The 22,594-nt window shown below is 40.1% G+C and overlaps 1 protein-coding gene across 4 annotated transcripts in view; it reads right to left on the bottom strand.

Moving 5' to 3' along the window:
* LOC128642352 (microfibril-associated glycoprotein 4) overlaps positions 1-22,199 on the bottom strand; it is a 51,029-nt gene extending 28,830 nt beyond the window's left edge. The window contains exons 1-6 of one of the 4 annotated variants that reach the window (XM_053695097.1): positions 22,110-22,199; positions 15,990-16,116; positions 14,419-14,503; positions 8,010-8,170; positions 1,933-2,029; positions 1,582-1,776 (exon numbers count right to left, since the gene is read on the bottom strand). In XM_053695097.1, coding sequence (XP_053551072.1) covers positions 1,582-1,776; positions 1,933-2,029; positions 8,010-8,170; positions 14,419-14,503; positions 15,990-15,995 — 544 coding nt within the window. In that variant the 5' untranslated portion in view covers positions 15,996-16,116; positions 22,110-22,199. Of the gene's footprint in view, positions 1-1,581; positions 1,777-1,932; positions 2,030-8,009; positions 8,171-14,418; positions 14,504-15,989; positions 16,117-21,306; positions 21,328-21,937; positions 22,001-22,109 lie in introns of those variants that run through there. The other 3 variants (XM_053695098.1, XM_053695099.1, XM_053695100.1) reach the window with 3 other exon arrangements.
* Positions 22,200-22,594: the final 395 nt, after the last annotated feature.

The following is a 22,594-nucleotide window of genomic DNA, read 5'->3' as shown; positions in this document are numbered from 1 at the left end:
TCGCTAGTTTATCCGATTTACGGCACTTTAGCAACTGCCGGCGGGGTATATGTAATACCCCGATGTGCCCGGTGAAACTACGGGCGGCGCGGGTTCCCTCGCTTGCGCCGAAAACTACGCCGTATATCGGATTGCGCCCTATATATATATATATATGCATGGTTTGTAAAAACACTATATATATATATATACACACACATACACATGGTTTGTAAAAACACTATATATATATATATATACACACACATACACATGGTTTGTAAAAACACTATATATATATATATATATACACACACATACACATGGTTTGTAAAAACACTATATATATATATATATATATATATCAGCCTTTTTAGAGCTATGGAACGTATTGCTTGTGTTATTTTCACATGTTAGGGAAGTTTTTTCTTTTAATAAGACAAGAACAAGTCACACATTGTGTCACATGATGTAGGTTGCCCCGAAAATTCAAGGCAGATTAGTTTTAATGAACAACGTTAAACTCACAAACACTGCAGCACCCAATTGTGCAGGGTTAGGCAGACTCCTGACTCAGGGACTCATCACCATTGGAGGAACTGCAAATATCACCTCCAGTTTAACTCTTTAACTGCTGAGCCATTTCCACCCTTGTGCTAAGCTGTTTTGGAGTTTAAGATGCTGCTCATATTAAGCCCCGCTTTAGATCATTGTTAGTGACAAAAAACGTTGTTGTTTTTTTCAGCAGTCCCAGCACATTCAAACTGTACCATTACTTTATTTATATAAACATGTGAGAACCCTGCAACAAAATGTGTTAAAAAATTAATCATTTTATTAAAAGTTTAATAAAAAAAAATTGTAAAAAATATTGTGTGTTTTTTTTTCTAAACTCTTGTTAAAAGAAGAAAAGGTTATCCGCATATAAAAAAAATGTGGATATAGTTAAAGGGATACTGAACCCAAATTATTTCTTTCGTGATTCAGATAGAGCATACAATTGTAAGCAACTTTCTAATTTACTCCTATTATCAACTTGTCTTCATTCTCTTGGTATCTTTATTTGAAATGCAAGAATGTAAGTTTAGATGCCGGCCCATTTTTGGTGAACAACCTGGGTTGTTCTTGCTGATTGGTGGATACATTTATCCACCAATAAAAAAGTGCTGTCCAGAGTCTGAACCAATAAAAAAAAGCTTAGATGCCTTTTTTTCCAAATAAAGATAGCAAGTGAACGAAGAAAAATTGATAATGTGAGTAAATTAGAAAGTTGCTTAAAATTGCATGCTCTATCTGAATCACGAAAGAAAAAAATTTGGGTTCAGTGTCCCTTTAAATAACCTTTATCTGCACATAGGGCCTCCCCCAAGCCTCTACACAAATAAATGCCCAATTATGAACACCAGGTGATCCCTATTACCACAGAGATCACTGGTTATTAAAAGCTATATAGGGGCATGCTTTCTTCCAATAAAGATCTTTTTATTAGATCTGGTCTATCCCATGTCACTTTAGTCAGCACAAAAATGATAAAATATGAATAATTGATTCTCATTGTGAACACTAAATATTGGTGCATATAGAAAGTAAATATTGTTGTACCTGTCGGTTTTAATTCATCGCCTTCCTTGAATCCGCTGATATGCAGTCTGTACCCATCCTCCTCAGGAGATATTGCAAGAGGTGAGATGTAGAATGTACCATATGTAACAAATCTTTTCTCATTCTCAAAATCTTCCATGTCAATTCTCAGATAATAGGACTTTTTCTGCAGAAGACGATGAATATTCTGCAATCCTACAATGGTTAAAAAAATGTAAATATATCTGTAGAATATATATCATGTTGCGCTTCCCTCATATTGTACAGGGCAAGGAAGGGTAGCGATCTAGAATCCTGTATAAAATGTAGGAACTTGTGAAGATAGCATAATTGGGTGGTTGCAATAATTACCCAGCCAGTACTCCCCGTCTGCAAGTCCAAATCCAGATTTATATTCTTCCCAACCACGGTAAAAGTTTACTGAACCATTAAATCGCTTTTGAAATACCTGGAAGAAACCATAGGTCATGTGAATAAATGATGCCACAGAAATAAGAGATGGGCACTTGGGCCACCTTCCTATAGTGTGAGAGACGGGTAAATAAAAGACATTATGATTTGCAGATTGCACATTAAATACCTTCATGGACATTGCAGATATATCTTTAGTATAGATGTAGAACTGAAGATATATATGGATACAAGGAGCAGAAGATACCACTTTAAGAAACAGCTCACAGACACCTAGATTACGAGTTTTGCGTTCGTGTTTTAATGCTGAAAAAATGGCCATTTCAGCGTTAAAACAGCAACACAGCCATTACGAGTCTTGTAGGTATAGCTGTACTGAAAGCCTTTTAGCCTGTAACGCAACGTCAGTCCCGCCCTCGAAAAAAATTCGTTTTTTGCATGAGATTCCCATAGCGCGGCCATTACAAGCTAAAAAGCTTGCTTTACACCCTATAACGACAAGATCCGTACCGCCATCTGAGAGCAGTAGTTATGAGTTTTATGCAAAAAAAACGGTTACATAAAACTCATTACTATAGTGTTACACAGTACACTAACACCCATAAACTACCTACTAACCACTAAACCAAGGCACTCCCGCATCGCAAACACTATATTAAAGATATTAACCCCTAATCTGCCGCTCCCGACATCGCCGCCACTATACCAAAGTTATTAACCCCCATTCCCCCGCACCCAACATTGCCCACACTATAATAAAGATATTAACCCCTATTCCGCCGCTCCCCGACAGCGCCAACACTAAATAAAGTTATTAAACCCTAAACCTCTGGCCTCCCACATCACTACCACTAAATAAACCTATTAACCCCTAAACCACCAGCCCCCCACATTGCCAAAAACTAAATTAAACTATTAACCCCTAAACCTAACAACCCCCTAACTTTACATTTAAATTACAAGATCCCTATCTTAAATTAAATAAAAACTTAGCTGGGAAATTAAAAAAAAGTCCCCAGGTTACGAACAAGATAGGTTCTGTAGGTTTGTTCTTAAGTTGAATTTGTATGTAAGTTGGAACAGGCACTTTTTTTAGGTGAAACTCTAGCCAAACATTTTTTTTTTGTTTTGGATAGCATAGGATAAAGTTTGTTTTGCTATCTGTGCCCCTGTTCAGAAAATTTCACATCACTTTCTGTCCTTGTGACAATTCGATTTTCAGTAATTTGGATTATCCTGGAAAGAAGGATTGTCGATAAAGCTCTATTTTCTCTGTTTGTAAGTACGAGTTGTACTTAAGTCGGATGTCTGTAACCCTGAACTGCCTGTATTAATTAACCTAACATAACTATTAGACTAAAATTAAAATAACTACAAATTAAATATAGTAAACTAGTCCTAAATCCTGTGTACAAGGGCCATTTTTTGCAGTACAGCGGTCCCACCCCTTGCTCTCTCTCTATCCCCCCTCTCTTTTACTCTCTCTCCCCCCTCTCTTTTGCTCTCTCCCCCTCTCTTTTGCTCTCTCTCTCCCCCCTCTCTTTTGCTCTCTCTCTCCCCCCCTCTCTTTTGCTCTCTCCCCCCTCTCTTTTACTCTCTCTCCCCCCTCTCTTTTGCTCTCTCCCCCCCTCATTTGCTGTCTCTCTCCCTCTTTTGCACTCTCTCCCCCCCTCTCTTTTGCTCTCTCTCTTCCCCCTCTTGTTTGCTCTCTCTCCTCTCATTTGCTCTCTCTCTCCTCTCATTTGCTCTCCCTCTCCTCTCATTTGCTGTCCCTCTCCCTCTTTTTTGCTCTCTCTCCCCCTCTCTTTTGTGCTCTCTCCTCCTCTCTTTTGTGCTCTCTCCCCCCTCTTTTGTGCTCTCTTCCCCCTCTCTTTTGTGCTCTCTCCCCCCTCTCTTTTGTGCTCTCTCCCCCCTCTCTTTTGTGCTCTCTCCCCCCTCTCTTTTGTGCTCTCTCCCCCCTCTCTTTTGTGCTCTCTCCCCCCTCTCTTTTGTGCTCTCTTCCCCTCTCTTTTTTGCTCTCTCCCCCTTCTCTTTTGTGCTCTCTCCCCCCTTTCTTTTGTGCTCTCTCCCCCTCTCTTTTGTGCAATCTCCCCCTCTCTTTTCTGCTCTCTCCCCCTCTCTTTTCTGCTCTCCCCCCCCCCCCTCTCTTTTGTGCTCTCTCCCCCCTCCCTTTTGTGCTCTCTCCCCCCTCTTTTTTGTGCTCTCCCCCCCTCTCTTTTGCTGTCTCTCTCACCCTCTATTTTGCTGTCTCTCTCCCTCTATCCCCCCTCTTTAGAGCTCTCTGTCGGCCCAGCATCTAGCCCTACCCAGCCCCGCCTGCGCCACACCCGGCCCCACCCACGCCATGTCCAGCCCTACCCACGTCACGCCCAGCCCTGTCTGCGTCATGTCCAGGGAAAGTAAAATGGAGTGGTGGGATAGCACTAAAAAAGCTGAGAGGGAAATGTAATTAAAATTGATAATGTTGGGTACAATATCCAAGGGTCTAATAATGTATTATAGCAGTATATTATCCCTCTCAGCTTTTTTAGCGCTATCCCACCACTCCATTTTACTTTGCATAGTTTGTGGGTGGACTTTTGAGGTTGGTCCATCTTCTTTGGGATTAGCTTATGAGAGTTAGAGTGTTGTATCTTTTAATCATACTCCTTGTACCTGTGTCATGTCCAGGCCCCGCCCACATCTCACCCACCCGGCCACGCCCACTCCACCACACGCCAGGCCAGGTGTGTTTGTCCTCGCACGCAGTCTCTACTGCGCATGACAGCTTCGGACAAACACACTTGGCCTTTTATTATATAGGATTACTCATTAAAAAAAACTAACACTACTAAAAAAATCAAATCTACAATTACTAAAAAATAACAAACACTAAATTATGAAAAATAAACGAAATTATCCAAAATAAAAACAATTACACCTAATCTAAAAGCCCTATAAAAATAAAAAAGCCCCCCAAAATAAAAACACCCCCTAGCCTACAATAAACTACCAATAGCCCTTAAAAAGGTCTTTTGTAGGGCATTGCCCTAAAGAAATCAGCTCTTTTACCTGAAAAAAAAAATACAAAGACGCCCCAACAGTAAAACCCACCACCCAATCAACCCCCCAAAATAAAAAACCTAACTCTAAAAAAAACTAAGCTACCTATTGCCCTGAAAAGGGCATTTGTATAGGCATTACCCTTAAAAGGGCATTCAGCTCTATTTCTGCCCTTAAAAGGGCATTCAGCTCTTTCACTGCCCTTAAAAGGGCATTCAGCTCTATTACTGCCCTTTAAAGGGCATTCAGCTCTTTTAGAATTGCCCAATAGCCCTAATCTAAAAAAAAAAAAAAAAAAAAAAAAACTTAAAAAAAACCCCCTAACACTAACCCCTCTTTAGGTACTCACAGTTACTGAAGATTTGAAACAGCCAATAGGAATGAGAGCTGCTTAAATCCTATTGGGTGATTTGAACAGCCAATAGGATTTTAGCAGCAGCTCTAATTCCTATTGGCTGATTTCATTTTTTCAGCCAATAGGAATGCAATGGTACCCCCAGTATAAAAAGAGTACCTTGCATTTGAATCCTCAGTGTGTGGCCGGGGCGATCGCATGAAGAGGACCTCCACGTCGGATCGATGGACCTCCGCCTTGGACCTTCGCCTGGACCTCCGCATCGACCGATCCGCCTCCGCAGGGATGAAGAAGATGCCGGTCCCTCGATGGATAAAGATGGAGCTGCTGGGATGAAGATCGTTCAAGCCGGACATCAGCAACTGTGAGTACCTAAAGAGGGGTTAGTGTTAGGTTTTTTTAAGTTTTTTTGGGGGTGTTTTTTTTTTTAGATTAGGGCTATTGGGCAATTCTAAAAGAGCTGAATGCCCTTTTAAGGGCAGTAAAAGAGCTGAATGCCATTTTAAGGGCAATGCCCATACAAATGCCCTTTTCAGGGCAATGGGTAGATTAGGTCTTTTTAGTTAGTTTTTTTTATTTTGTGGGTTTGGGGGGTGGGGGTTTGTGATGTTAGGGGGTCTTTGTTTTTATTTTGTAGCAAAAGAGATGTTTTCTTTAGGGCAATGTCCTACAAAAGGCCCCTTTAAGGGCTATTGGTAGTTTATTATAGATTAGGGTTCTTTTATTTTTGGGTGTTTTTTTTTTTAAACGGGTATTAGAATAGGAATCATTTTTATTATTTTGTATAATTAGTTTGTTATTTTGTGTTAATTTATTTTCTTTTTGGGGTGTTTTTTTTTTTAGAATAGCCATTTTTTATTTTTATTGGGCAGCAAAAGAGCTGAATGTACTTTTAAGGGAAATGCCCATACAAATGCCATTTTCAGGGCAATGGGTAGATTAGGTTTAACTTTTTTTTTTATTTTGTGGGTTTAGGGGGTGGAGGTTTTTATACTGTTAGGGGATGTTTTTTTTTAAGCAAAAGAGCTGATTTCTTTAGGGCAATACCCTACAAAAGGCCCTTTTAATGGCCCATAAAAGGTCATTTTAAGGGCCCTTGGTAGTTTATTATAGATTAAGGTTTTTTATTTTGGGGTGTTTTTTTTGTTTTTTTTTTTAAACGGGGTAGATTGTAATGGTAGGTTTTTTTATTTTTGTAGTGTTAGGTTTTAGTGTAAGGCAGCTTAGGTTTTATTTCACAGGTAAGTTTGTATTTATTTTAACTAGGTAGTTAGTAAATAGTTAATAACTATTTACTAACTAGTCTACCTAGGTAAAATAAATACAAACTTTCCTGTGAAATAAAAACCTAAGCTAGATACAATATAAATATTAGTTATATTGTAGCTAGTTTAGGTTTTATTTTTTATTTCACAGGAAAGTTTGTTTTTAGTTTAAATAGGTATTATTTAGTTAATAATTGTAACTTTAATTTAGATCTATTTTAATTATGTTCACATTAGGGGGTTTTAGGGTTAGGTTTAGGGGTTAATATAGTTTAATTTAGGTTGTTGCGATGTGGGGGACTGGCGGTTTAGGGGTTAATAGGTTTATTTAGTGGTAGTGATGTGGGAGGCCAGAGGTTTAGGGGTTAATAACTTTAGTGGTGGCGATGTTGGAGAGTTGCATAATAGGGGTTAATATCTTTATTATAGTGCGGGCGATGTTGGGGTGCGGGGGAATAGGGGTTAATAACCTTATTATAGTGGCGGTGATATCTGGAGTGGCAGATTAGGGGTTAATACGTTTATCTAGGTGTTGGCGATGTCAGGGGCAGCAGATTAGGGATGTTTAGACGTGGGGTTTATGTTAGGGTATTAGGTTTAAATGTAACTTTTTTTTCCTCATAGACATCAATGGGGCTGCGTTACGGAGCTTTTCATTCCTCGATCGCAGGCATTAGTTTTTTTTCTAACACTTTCTCCTCATTGATGTCTATAGGGATCGCGTGCACGAGCACGTCAAAGCAGTGCTTTTATTTTGTGCGTTATAGAGCTCAACGCAACCATATCGCACGCACAAGGCGGCTTGTTGTTAAATCTTGTAATGTCAGCGCTATGGGGGGTGAAAAAACGCAACTTCTTTTCACACCCTCTATAGCGCAAAACCTGTAATCTAGGTGAGAGAGAAGTTATTGGTTAGTGCCAGGGTTATTCATAGTCAGGGCTTTTAGACACATGGCTAGATAGCGTAGGCACAAAGTGACAGATGGAATGATTTAGACACGTTACACAGCTATCCAAACCCTTAATGGGACAGGAAACCCAACATCTTCCTTTCATTATTTAGATAGCGACTTTCTAATTTACTTCTATTATTTGTTCCATTCTCTTTGTATCTTTTGATGAAGAGCAGTAATGCACGACTGGGAGATAGTTGAAAGCCAATGACAAGTTGCATATATGTGCAGCCACCAATAAGCAGCTTTTGAGCCTACCTAGGTATTCATTTCAACAGGATACAAAGAGAACAAAACAAATTAGATAATAGAAATAAATTGGAAAGTTTTCTAAAATTGCTGCTCCATCTGAATCACAAAGGAAACATTTGGGCTTCATGTCCATTAAAGATGGTCACTTACAGTCCATGGTCCTCCTGGGCTAGTCATGTCACAGTAGACAGGTACTGCAGGAGAGTTAGTTCCAGAGGGGTATATCAGGTACACCCCATCCGTTGTCAGTCCCTGTGTTCTGTACACATCCGAGCAGTCGTGGGGGTAACAGGAATCCATACAGACCCTGACTGGAGGAGGAATGAGAAATGTTATCTCTCTGGGTCTCATGCTATGTGCAATGACATGCCCAGTCACACACACGTCTCATATGTATCACATGCCCTATCACACACACACGTCTCATATGTATCACATGCCCAGTCACACACACACGTCTCATATGTATCACATGCCCTATCACACACACGTCTCATATGTATCACATGCCCAGTCACACACACGTCTTATATGTATCACATGCCCTATCACACACACACGTCTCATATGTATCACATGCCCAGTCACACACACGTCTTATATGTATCACATGCCCAGTCACACACATGTCTCATATGTATCACATGCCCACACACACACACGTCTCATATGTATCACATGCCCAGTCACACACACGTCTCATATGTATCACATGCCCTATCACACACACGTCTCATATGTATCACATGCCCTATCACACACACGTCTCATATGTATCACATGCCCAGTCACACACACACACGTCTCATATGTATCACATGCCCTGTCACACACACGTCTCATATGTATCACATGCCCTGTCACACACACGTCTCATATGTATCACATGCCCAGTCACACACACGTCTCATATGTATCACATGCCCAGTCATACACACACGTCTCATATGTATCACATGCCCTGTCACACACACGTCTCATATGTATCACATGCCCTGTCACACACACGTCTCATATGTATCACATGCCCTGTCACACACACGTCTCATATGTATCACATGCCCAGTCACACACGTCTCATATGTATCACATGCCCAGTCATACACACACGTCTCATATGTATCACATGCCCAGTCACACACACACGTCTCATATGTATCACATGCCCTATCACACACACGTCTCATATGTATCACATGCCCAGTCACACACACGTCTTATATGTATCACATGCCCTATCACACACACGTCTCATATGTATCACATGCCCTGTCACACACACGTCTCATATGTATCACATGCCCAGTCACACACACGTCTCATATGTATCACATGCCCAGTCATACACACACGTCTCATATGTATCACATGCCCAGTCACACACACACGTCTCATATGTATCACATGCCCTATCACACACACGTCTCATATGTATCACATGCCCAGTCACACACACGTCTCATATGTATCACATGCCCAGTCACACACACGTCTCATATGTATCACATGCCCTGTCACACACACGTCTCATATGTATCACATGCCCTGTCACACACACACACACATCTCACATGTATCACATGCCCTGTCACACACACGTCTCATATGTATCACATGCCCTATCACACACACGTCTCATATGTATCACATGCCCTATCACACACATCTCATATGTATCACATGCCCAGTCACACACACGTCTCATATGTATCACATGCCCTATCACACACACGTCTCATATGTATCACATGCCCTGTCACACACACGTCTCATATGTATCACATGCCCTATCACACACACGTCTCATATGTATCACATGCCCTATCACACACACGTCTCATATGTATCACATGCCCTATCACACACACGTCTCACATGTATCACATGCCCAGTCACACACACGTCTCACATGTATCACATGCCCAGTCACACACACGTCTCATATGTATCACATGCCCTATCACACACACGTCTCATATGTATCACATGCCCTGTCACACACACACACGTCTCACATGCCCTGTCACACACACACACGTCTCACATGCCCTGTCACACACACACACGTCTCATATGTATCACATGCCCTGTCACACATACGTCTCATATGTATCACATGCCCTGTCACACACACATCTCATATGTATCACATGCCCAGTCACACACACGTCTCATATGTATCACATGCCCTGTCACACACACGTCTCATATGTATCACATGCCCTGTCACACACACGTCTCATATGTATCACATGCCCAGTCACACACACGTCTCATATGTATCACATGCCCTGTCACACACACGTCTCATATGTATCACATGCCCTGTCACACACACGTCTCATATGTATCACATGCCCTATCACACACACGTCTCATATGTATCACATGCCCTGTCACACACACACACGTCTCATATGTATCACATACCCTGTCACACACACACGTCTCATATGTACCACATGCCCTGTCACACACATGTCTCATATGTATCACATGCCCTATCACACACACGTCTCATATGTATCACATGCCCTGTCACACACACGTCTCATATGTATCACATGCCCAGTCACACACACGTCTCATATGTATCACATGCCCTGTCACACATACACACATCTCACATGTATCACATGCCCAGTCACACACACGTCTCATATGTATCACATGCCCTGTCACACACACGTCTCATATGTATCACATGCCCAGTCACACACACGTCTCATATGTATCACATGCCCTGTCACACACACGTCTCATATGTATCACATGCCCAGTCACACACACGTCTCATATGTATCACATGCCCAGTCACACACACGTCTCATATGTATCACATGCCCAGTCACACACACTTCTCACATGTATCACATGCCCTGTCACACACACGTCTTATATGTATCACATGCCCTGTCACACACACGTCTTATATGTATCACATGCCCAGTCACACACCCGTCTCATATGTATCACATGCCCTGTCACACACACGTCTCATATGTATCACATGCCCTGTCACACACACACACGTCTCATATGTATTACATGCCCTGTCACACACACACGTCTCACATGTATCACATGCCCTGTCACACACACACGTCTCACATGTATCACATGCCCTGTCACACACACACATCTCATATGTATCACATGCCCAGTCACACACACGTCTCATATGTATCACATGCCCTGTCACACACACGTCTCATATGTATCACATGCCCAGTCATACACACACGTCTCATATGTATCACATGCCCTGTCACACACACACGTCTCATATGTATCACATGCCCTATCACACACACACGTCTCATATGTATCACATGCCCTATCACACACACGTCTCATATGTATCACATGCCCTATCACACACACGTCTCATATGTATCACATGCCCAGTCACACACACGTCTCATATGTATCACATGCCCAGTCACACACACACACGTCTCATATGTATCACATGCCCAGTCACACACACGTCTCATATGTATCACATGCCCAGTCACACACACGTCTCATATGTATCACATGCCCTGTCACACACACACGTCTCATATGTATCACATGCCCAGTCACACACACACGTCTCATATGTATCACATGCCCTGTCACACACACGTCTCATATGTATCACATGCCCAGTCACACACACGTCTCATATGTATCACATGCCCTGTCACACACACACGTCTCATATGTATCACATGCCCTGTCACACACACGTCTCATATGTATCACATGCCCAGTCACACACACGTCTCATATGTATCACATGCCCTGTCACACACACGTCTCATATGTATCACATGCCCAGTCACACACACGTCTCATATGTATCACATGCCCTGTCACACACACGTCTCATATGTATCACATGCCCAGTCACACACACGTCTCATATGTATCACATGCCCAGTCACACACACACACACACGTCTCATATGTATCACATGCCCTGTCACACACACACACACATCTCATATGTATCACATGCCCTGTCACACACACGTCTCATATGTATCACATGCCCAGTCACACACACGTCTCATATGTATCAAATGCCCAGTCACACACACACACACACACACATGTCTCATATGTATCACATGCCCTGTCACACACACACACATCTCATATGTATCACATGCCCTGTCACACACACGTCTCATATGTATCACATGCCCTGTCACACACACACATCTCATATGTATCACATGCCCAGTCACACACACACGTCTCATATGTATCACATGCCCAGTCACACACACACACACGTCTCATATGTATCACATGCCCTGTCACACACACACATCTCATATGTATCACATGCCCTGTCACACACACACATCTCATATGTATCACATGCCCTGTCACACACACGTCTCATATGTATCACATGCCCTATCACACACACGTCTCATATGTATCACATGCCCAGTCACACACACGTCTCATATGTATCACATGCCCTGTCACACACACGTCTCATATGTATCACATGCCCTGTCACACACACGTCTCATATGTATCACATGCCCAGTCACACACACACGTCTCATATGTATCACATGCCCAGTCACACACACGTCTCATATGTATCACATGCCCAGTCACACACACACGTCTCATATGTATCACATGCCCTATCACACACACACATCTCATATGTATCACATGCCCTGTCACACACACGTCTCATATGTATCACATGCCCTGTCACACACACGTCTCATATGTATCACATGCCCAGTCACACACACGTCTCATATGTATCACATGCCCAGTCACACACACACATCTCATATGTATCACATGCCCTGTCACACACACACATCTCATATGTATCACATGCCCAGTCACACACACGTCTCATATGTATCACATGCCCTGTCACACACACGTCTCATATGTATCACATGCCCAGTCACACACACATCTCATATGTATCACATGCCCTGTCACACACACACGTCTCATATGTATCACATGCCCTGTCACACACACACACGTCTCATATGTATCACATGCCCAGTCACACACACGTCTCATATGTATCACATGCCCAGTCACACACACGTCTCATATGTATCACATGCCCAGTCACACACACACACGTATCATATGTATCACATGCCCAGTCACACACACGTCTCATATGTATCACATGCCCAGTCACACACACGTCTCATATGTATCACATGCCCAGTCACACACACGTCTCATATGTATCACATGCCCAGTCACACACACGTCTCATATGTATCACATGCCCAGTCACACACACGTCTCATATGTATCACATGCCCAGTCACACACACGTCTCATATGTATCACATGCCCTGTCACACACACGTCTCACATGTATCACATGCCCAGTCACACACACACGTCTCATATGTATCACATGCCCTGTCACACACACGTCTCATATGTATCACATGCCCTGTCACACACACGTCTCATATGTATCACATGCCCTGTCACACACGTCTCATATGTATCACATGCCCAGTCACACACACGTCTCATATGTATCACATGCCCTGTAACACACACACGTCTCATATGTATCACATGCCCTGTCACACACACACGTCTCATATGTATCACATGCCCTGTAACACACACACGTCTCATATGTATCACATGCCCTGTCACACACACACGTCTCATATGTATCACATGCCCTGTCACACACACGTCTCATATGTATCACATGCCCTATCACACACACACGTCTCACATGTATCACATGCCCAGTCACACACACACACGTCTCATATGTATCACATGCCCAGTCACACACAAGTCTCATATGTATCACATGCCCTGTCACACACGTCTCCTATGTATCACATGCCCAGTCACACACACGTCTCATATGTATCACATGCCCTGTCACACACACGTCTCATATGTATCACATGCCCAGTCACACACACGTCTCATATGTATCACATGCCCTGTCACACACACGTCTCATATGTATCACATGCCCTGTCACACACACGTCTCATATGTATCACATGCCCTGTCACACACACACGTCTCATATGTATCACATGCCCTGTCACACACACGTCTCACATGTATCACATGCCCAGTCACACACACACACGTCTCATATGTATCACATGCCCAGTCACACACACGTCTCATATGTATCACATGCCCAGTCACACACACGTCTCATATGTATCACATGCCCTGTCACACACACACGTCTCATGTATCACATGCCCAGTCACACACACACACGTCTCATATGTATCACATGCCCTATCACACACACACGTCTCATATGTATCACATGCCCAGTCACACACACACACGTCTCACATGTATCACAAGGTAATATTTTAAGGAAATTAGCTCATATTTTAAAGCCAAGATGGATTTTCTATGAGCATTTCATGAGAAAAAAATTATAGCTTTTTTAGCCTTGTTCACCAAGTGTTGTTTGAAACAGGGTCAGGTATTGTATGCAGTATTGGGGGATTTTAAGACTACTAAGGGTTTGAATGGCTTCTAGGAAATTTATACTCACTGTTATCTTGGTTTTTTGGTGTCAGGTCTGGGGTTGCAGAATCACATCTCAGGGACAAAAAAAGCGCAAGAAACACTGGCAGCTTCTGATTGGAGAAGAGGATATTACATTATTGTTGTATGTTTGTCTATCTCTCCAATAAATACAGTAATAAAACTGAGAGATTCTTACTTATCTTGCTTGTGTTTGTAATTTAAAGGGACATTCCACTGAAAACAAATGCACGCTGTATTTTATTAGACCATGTAGTTCTGTGTGTTTTACTGCCACATTAACACATAGATTAAAGGGACATGAAACCCAAAATGTTTCTTTTATGATTCATATAGAGAATAATTTTTGTTTTTTAAAGTTTCCAATTTACTTCTATTATGAAATTTACTTTGGTCTCATGCTACCCTTAGTTGAAGAGATATCTAGGTAGGTAGCGTGCACATATCTGGGGAATTACATGACAGGACATAGTGCTGCCATCTATTGCTCTTGTATACCATTGTTGCAAAACTACTGACATACAGTGCTGCAGACACACTCCTGAAATTACCTCCCTGCTTTTCAACAAAGGATAACAAGAAAACTAAGAAAATGTGATAAAGGAATTAAAAAAATTGTAGGTTTTATCTGAATCATGAAAGAAAAAAATGGGGTTTATGTCCCTTAAAGGGCCCAAGTGGACATGGACTGTGAAACAATCGCCAGCAGCAGTCACCCGTTTTGTTCAGCTCTGGGACTTTAACTATGTGTTTAACAACTTTGCTTAAAGCACATCAATAGCTGGAGCATTAATAGCTCACAAACTGAAGGTGCTGTCAGTTGAGAGGTTCACCTTCTTTACTAGACTGTCCTGGTAATATTTGTCTCCCACTTCTGCTGCGTTAGTCCCATAGCCATATTACAAGTGGTGCGGTATTTATCTCTTCTGCTCGTGTGCTACCTTCGCTAGAAGTAAGCTTTTTCTATATAGGTACTGTATATACAGATATAAATATAAATATCTATTTAAAGATACATAGAACATATTCTGCTTTGTGCACAACATTGAATGTGAAATATTTACTGTAAATACAGTTACATTTATAAATATTGCATGAATATGCTTTAACAAGTTTTCATCTACTTGACTGCAAAGGGTTCCAATGCACTTATATATATGTGTCTATACAAGTGTACATATGTATTTTATGTGTTTATCTGTATTTACAGACAAATATACACATAAATACATATGTGTGCAATCATTTGTTTAATCATTTTTATAGACAGTGTTAACATGAGTGTGACTGTACTTTTAAATGTATTTTTGAGGTTTTTTGGGACACTTTTTGTTTCATGAAACCCAAGCTCAGAGGTCGCAATATCCCGGCGCACGTTAAATTAAATTGCGCTCAATCAATTGCGTTTTCTTTCAACTTGTAATATGTGCGCTACATCCTGTGTGTACAAACAGCCGCAATATACTCGATATCCCTTGTGTGCAACTGTTAGCGCTCCACTTGTTATCTGGCCCAAAACTTTTGTTGAACTTGCCTCTTGTTATTGTGCACAGATCTCACATCAAATCCCTGGCTTACCTGCATATTTGTTCCAGTCTTGTATGTCTGTGCGTCTGTCTATCTCTCTATAATATGTCACAGTGAGACCTGCCAGATCTGATGGAACGCGTCTCTCTCTTTCCTTGTTTTTGTCTTCTTGTGAGTTCTGTAAACAAAAAAAAAGAAATAAGTTGAAATATAAAACAACAACAAGATTTATAAAAGGTAATATAAATAACATGCTGATACTGATTTCCTGCATAACAGGGACATAACAATGAAACTTTCATTATTCAGATAGAGAATACAATTTTAAACATATTTCCAATTGACTTCTATTATCATATTTTCTTTGTTTTTTGTTATCCTTTGTTAAAAAGCAGGAAGCTAAGTTCAGGAGTGTGCACGTTTCTGCAGTACTATATGGCAGCAGTTTTGCAACAATGTTATACATTAGCAAGAGCACTAGATGGCAGCAGTTTTATAGCAATGTTATACATTAGCAAGAGCACTAGATGGCAGCAGTTTTATAACAATGTTATACATTAGCAAGAGCACTAGATGGCAGCAGTTTTATAATAATGTTATACATTAGCAAGAGCACTAGATGGCAGCAGTTTTATAATAATGTTATACATTAGCAAGAGCACTAGATGGCAGCAGTTTTATAACAATGTTATACATTAGCAAGAGCACTAGATGGCAGCAGTTTTATAATAATGTTATACATTAGCAAGAGCACTAGATGGCAGCAGTTTTATAATAATGTTATACATTAGCAAGAGCACTAGATGGCAGCAGTTTTATAACAATGTTATACATTAGCAAGAGCACTACATGGCAGCAGTTTTGTAACAATGTTATACATTAGCAAGAGCACTAGATGGCAGCAGATTTATAATAATGTTATACATTAGCAGGAGCACTAGATGGCAACAGTTTTATAACAATGTTATACATTAGCAAGAGCACTAGATGGCAGCAGTTTTATAATAATGTTATACATTAGCAAGAGCACTAGATGGCAGCAGTTTTATAACAATGTTATACATTAGCAAGAGCACTAGATGGCAGCAGTTTTATAACAATGTTATACATTAGCAAGAGCACTAGATGGCAGCAGTTTTATAATAATGTTATACATTAGCAAGAGCACTGGATGGCAGCAGTTTTATAACAATGTTATACATTAGCAAGAGCACTAGATGGCAGCAGTTTTATAACAATGTTATACATTAGCAAGAGCACTAGATGGCAGCAGTTTTATAACTGTTATACATTAGCAAGAGCACTAGATGGCAGCAGTTTTATAACAATGTTATACATTAGCAAGAGCACTAGATGGTAGCAGTTTTATAACAATGTTATACATTAGCAAGAGCACTAGATGGCAGCATTTTTATAACAATGTTATACATTAGCAAGAGCACTAGATGGCAGCAGTGTTATAATAATGTTATACATTAGCAAGAGCACTAGATGACAGCAGTTTTATAACAATGTTATACATTAGCAAGAGTACTAGATGGCAGCAGTGTTATAATAATGTTATACATTAGCAAGAGCACTAGATGGCAGCAGTTTTATAATAATGTTATACATTAGCAGGAGCACTAGATGGCAGCAGTTTTATAACAATGTTATACATTAGCAAGAGCATTAGATGGCAGCAGTTTTATAATAATGTTATACATTAGCAGGAGCACTAGATTGCAGCAGTTTTATAACAATGTTATACATTAGCAAGAGCAGTAGGTAGCAGCAGTTTTATAATAATGTTATACATTAGCAAGAGCACTAGATGGCAGCAGTTTTATAACAATGTTATACATTAGCAAGAGCACTAGATGGCAGCAGTTTTATAACAATGTTATACATTAGCAAGAGCACTAGATGGCAGCAGTTTTATAACAATGTTATACATTAGCAAGAGCACTAGATGGCAGCAGTTTTATAACAATGTTATACATTAGCAAGAGCACTAGATGGCAGCATTTTTATAATAATGTTATACATATGCAGGAGCACTAGATGGCAGCAGTTTTATAACAATGTTATACATTAGCAAGAGCACTAGAAGGCAGCAGTTTTATAACAATGTTATACATTAGCAGAAGCACTAGATGGCAGCAGTTTTATAACAATGTTATACATTAGCAAGAGCAGTAGATGGCATCAGTTTATAATAATGTTATACATTAGCAAGAGCACTAGATGGCAGCAGTTTTATAACAATGTTATACATTAGCAAGAGCACTAGATGGCAGCAGTTTTATAACAATGTTATACATTAGCAAGAGCACTAGATGGCAGCAGTTTTATAACAATGTTATACATTAGCAAGAGCACTAGATGACAGCAGTTTTATAATAATGTTATACATATGCAGGAGCACTAGATGGCAGCAGTTTTATAACAATGTTATAGATTAGCAAGAGCACTAGATGGCAGCAGTTTTATAATAATGTTATACATTAGCAAGAGCACTAGATGGCAGCAGTTTTATAATAATGTCATACATTAGCAAGCGCACTAGATGGCAGCAGTTTTATAACAATGTTATACATTAGCAGAAGCACTAGATGGCAGCAGTTTTATAACAATGTTATACATTAGCAAGAGCACTAGATGGCAGCAGTTTTATAACAATGTTATAGATTAGCAAGAGCACTAGATGGCAGCAGTTTAATAACAATGTTATACATCAGCAGGAGCACTAGATGGCAGTTTTATAACAATGTTATACATTAGCAGGAGCACTAGATGGCAGCAGTTTTATAACAATGTTATACATTAGCAAGAGCACTAGATGGCAGCAGTTTTATAACAATGTTATACATTAGCAAGAGCACTAGATGACTGCAGTTTTATAACAATGTTATACATTAGCAAGAGCACTAGATGGCAGCAGTTTTATAACAATGTTATACATTAGCAAGAGCACTAGATGGCAGCAGTTTTATAACAATGTTATACATTAGCAAGAGCACTAAATGGCAGCAGATTTATAACAATGTTATACATTAGCAAGAGCACTAGATAGCAGCAGTTTTATAATAATGTTATACATTAGCAAGAACACTAGATGGCAGCAGTTTTATAACAATGTTATACATTAGCAAGACCACTAGATGGCAGCAGTTTTATAACAATGTTACACATTAGCAAGAGCACTAGATAGCAGCAGTTTTATAATAATGTTATACATTAGCAAGAGCACTAGATGGCAGCAGTTTTATAACAATGTTACACATTAGCAAGAGCACTAGATGGCAGCAGTTTTATAACAATGTTACACGTTAGCAAGAGCGTAGATGGCAGCAGTTTTTTATAATAATGTTATACATTAGCACGAGCACTAGATTGCAGCAGCTTTATAATAATGTTATACATTAGCAAGAGCACTAGATAGCAGCAGTTTTATAACAATGTTATACATTAGCAAGAGCACTAGATGGCAGCAGTTTTATAACAATGTTATACATTTGCAAGAGCACTAAATGGCAGCAGTTTTATAACAATGTTATACATTAGCAAGAGCACTAGATGGTAGCAGTTTTATAACACTGTTATACATTAGCAAGAGCACTACATGGCAGCAGATTTATAACACTGTTATACATTTACAAGAGCACTAGATGGCAGCAGTTTTATAACAATGTTATACATTAGCAGGAGCACTAGATGGCAGCAGTTTTAGAACAATGTTATACATTAGCAAGAGCACTAGATGGCAGCACTATTTCCTGTCATGTAGTGCTTCAGGCATGTGCACACTGCCTACCTAGGGATCTCTTCAACAAAGAATAACACGAGAACAAAGCAAATTTGATAATAGAAGTAAATTGGAAACTTTTTTTAAAATTGTATTCTGTGAACCATGCAAGAAAAATTTGGGGTTTCATGTTCCTTTAAAATGGGATAGTGATTTAACCCCTTCATACCCAGTATTTCACACATGGGGGCCGATTAATTATGGCATGAATGAGGCTAAATACTCCTATTTTCGCGCGTGCCTTTAGGCTCGCCAGAAACAGGAGTTAAGAAGCAGTGGTGTTAAGACCGCTGTTCCTTAACTCGTTCGCTGCCTCTGAGGCTGTGGACATCAAACCGCCCGATCTCATACGATCAGGTTGATTGAAACTCCCTGCTAGCGGCCTGGCAGCAAATCTGTAGGGGGCGGCATTGCACAAGCAGTTCACCAGAACAGCTTGTGCAATGTTATACGCTGTCGGCATTCAGCGATGTCTGGCGGACATTGATAAATTGGCCCCATGGTGCAGTGATTTAAAGGGACATGAAACCCTAATTTTTTCTTTCACGATTCAAATAGACCATAACATTTTAAACAACTTTCAAATTCATTTCTTTGCTTTGTTCTTTTGGTATTCTTTGTTGAAAATCATATCTAGATAGGCACAGGAGCTAGGAGCTAGCTGCTGATTGGTGGCAACATATCTGGGTCTACTGTCATTGGCTCACTGCTGTCTTCAGCTAACTGTCAGTGATGCATTTGCTGCTCCCTCAAAGGATAAAAAGACAATGAAGCAAATTTGAAAGCTGGGTTTCACATCCCTTTAACACCCCTTTAACTCTCATATAATCAATTCTTCACACAGTGCTGTAATTTAACCGTTATTTTAACAAGTATTTTACATGGTGTGGTGATTTAACCCTCATATAGCCAGTCTCTCACACACTTATTTCATCCCAGTTAGCTAACTAGTTAGATAGCAGATAGAACAGTGAGACAGCCTCTACCACCAACAGTGGCGGTTCTAGACAAATTTTACTGGGGGGGCCAAGGTGGGGCCAGTGTTTAATCATGGGGGCACATTAAAAAACGGAAACAAAATGAGATATATATATATATATATATATATATGTGTGTGTATGTGTATATATATATATATATATATATATATATATACACACACACATACATACATACATACACACATATATACACACATCCATTCACATATATACATATATATATATACACACATATATATATACATATACACACACACATATACATACACATCCATACACATATATATATGTACACACATACATACAGTACATACACACACATACATACACACACACATATATCCATACACATATACACACACACACATATATATACATACACACATACATACATACATACACACACTAAATAGAATTAAAAAAAATAAAAAAAGAAGAATATGCACTTAACTAGTGCTACATAGTTCAGATAGCACATTCAATGAAAATGGTGTCAAATAATTATTTACATATATTAGAAAAATAAGGAAAACACTCCAGCAGTCATTATAGAGTTGTGGAGGTGAGAGGGCAGACTTACATCTCTTCTGCAGTGTACAGGCTAGAGAGAACGTCTGCAAAACCAACCAGTGACACTTCTGGAACTCTTGTCTGCAGACTGCAGCTGTAATATGCCCTGCCCCCACAACAACCCGGGAACAGTAGCACATCTCTGAAAGTGGAGGGGGCTCAAGTTTTACTTCACTTTGTTAACCCCACGCTTTGACTAGACAGCGATTCAGGGACAGGGAAGCGACTAAATAGCCTTGATCTTGTCCGGTATTTTTCAGTCAGCTCAGTGGCCAGCTCAGGGGGGCCAGGGACATTTTTACAGGGGCACTGGCCCCTGTAGGCCCCCCTGTAGAACCGCCCCTGACCACCAAGTTCTCCACATGGTGCAGCAATTTAACTCACTTACTGCCAGGGGGAAAAAAAACTGTTTTGGCAACAGGGAGGTGTATTGAGAGACTCTAAACTTGCCACCCTCTCAAAGAGCAATTGGTAAGGGCTGTAACATTACATTTTCCTTTGGTGGTCAATGTCAAAAATCAAAAGCAATCCCCAAGCAGTCAGTAATTGTATGTAGGATCATTACAGATGCATCTTTGGAGAATAAATACATTAGATTTTAGCAACCAGTTGAAATACAATGTACAATACAAATGATTTACCTGGTTCATAGAGCTTGTACAAGGAGATGTTTCAAGTAAGTGTCTGCACTACTGTGTTTTTATAGGAATCCAGTTATCTTCCTTTAACTTGGGTTTATGGGGGATTTGCTGTAATGTTACAACACTTACTGAAAGGAAACCATTGTCTGACAACAGATGTGATTAAACTTACCGGAGGAGTTGTGATATTGCTCAACAGGTAAATTCTCAAATCCTCAGAAACATCTATCTCCCTTGGTTTATCTTGTAAAACCCGTTATTGCACCACTAACCTGTAAAAATACACATATACAAATAACATAAAATGCAATCTGAGGTAGCCATTCATGCCAAGTGTTTAATTATTACAGGAGATATTTTATATTGACCATTGTTTAAAAACCTTTATGTCAACATTCAGTTGCACAATTTATTATTAGGCAAGTGACTTCTCAGCTGAAAACTATTTGCTGTGAAACACACTTCCTGGTGTATTGTGATCTGTATACAATTCAAACCCTTTCATTAACCCCTTGAATACTAGATCTTAACTGTAGAGCATTGTGCTGTAATCTGATAAAGTGTCACTTTGGTTCCAGCAATATTTTATTGAGCTGTTACATTATACAGTATGCAAGCCAACCTTCCAAAGTTGGAAAATGTAACTTGACATATAAA

The sequence above is a fragment of the Bombina bombina genome, chromosome 11, assembly GCF_027579735.1.
Source record: "Bombina bombina isolate aBomBom1 chromosome 11, aBomBom1.pri, whole genome shotgun sequence".
NCBI lineage: Eukaryota > Metazoa > Chordata > Amphibia > Anura > Bombinatoridae > Bombina > Bombina bombina.
This window is presented reverse-complemented; position numbering and strand designations above follow the sequence as displayed.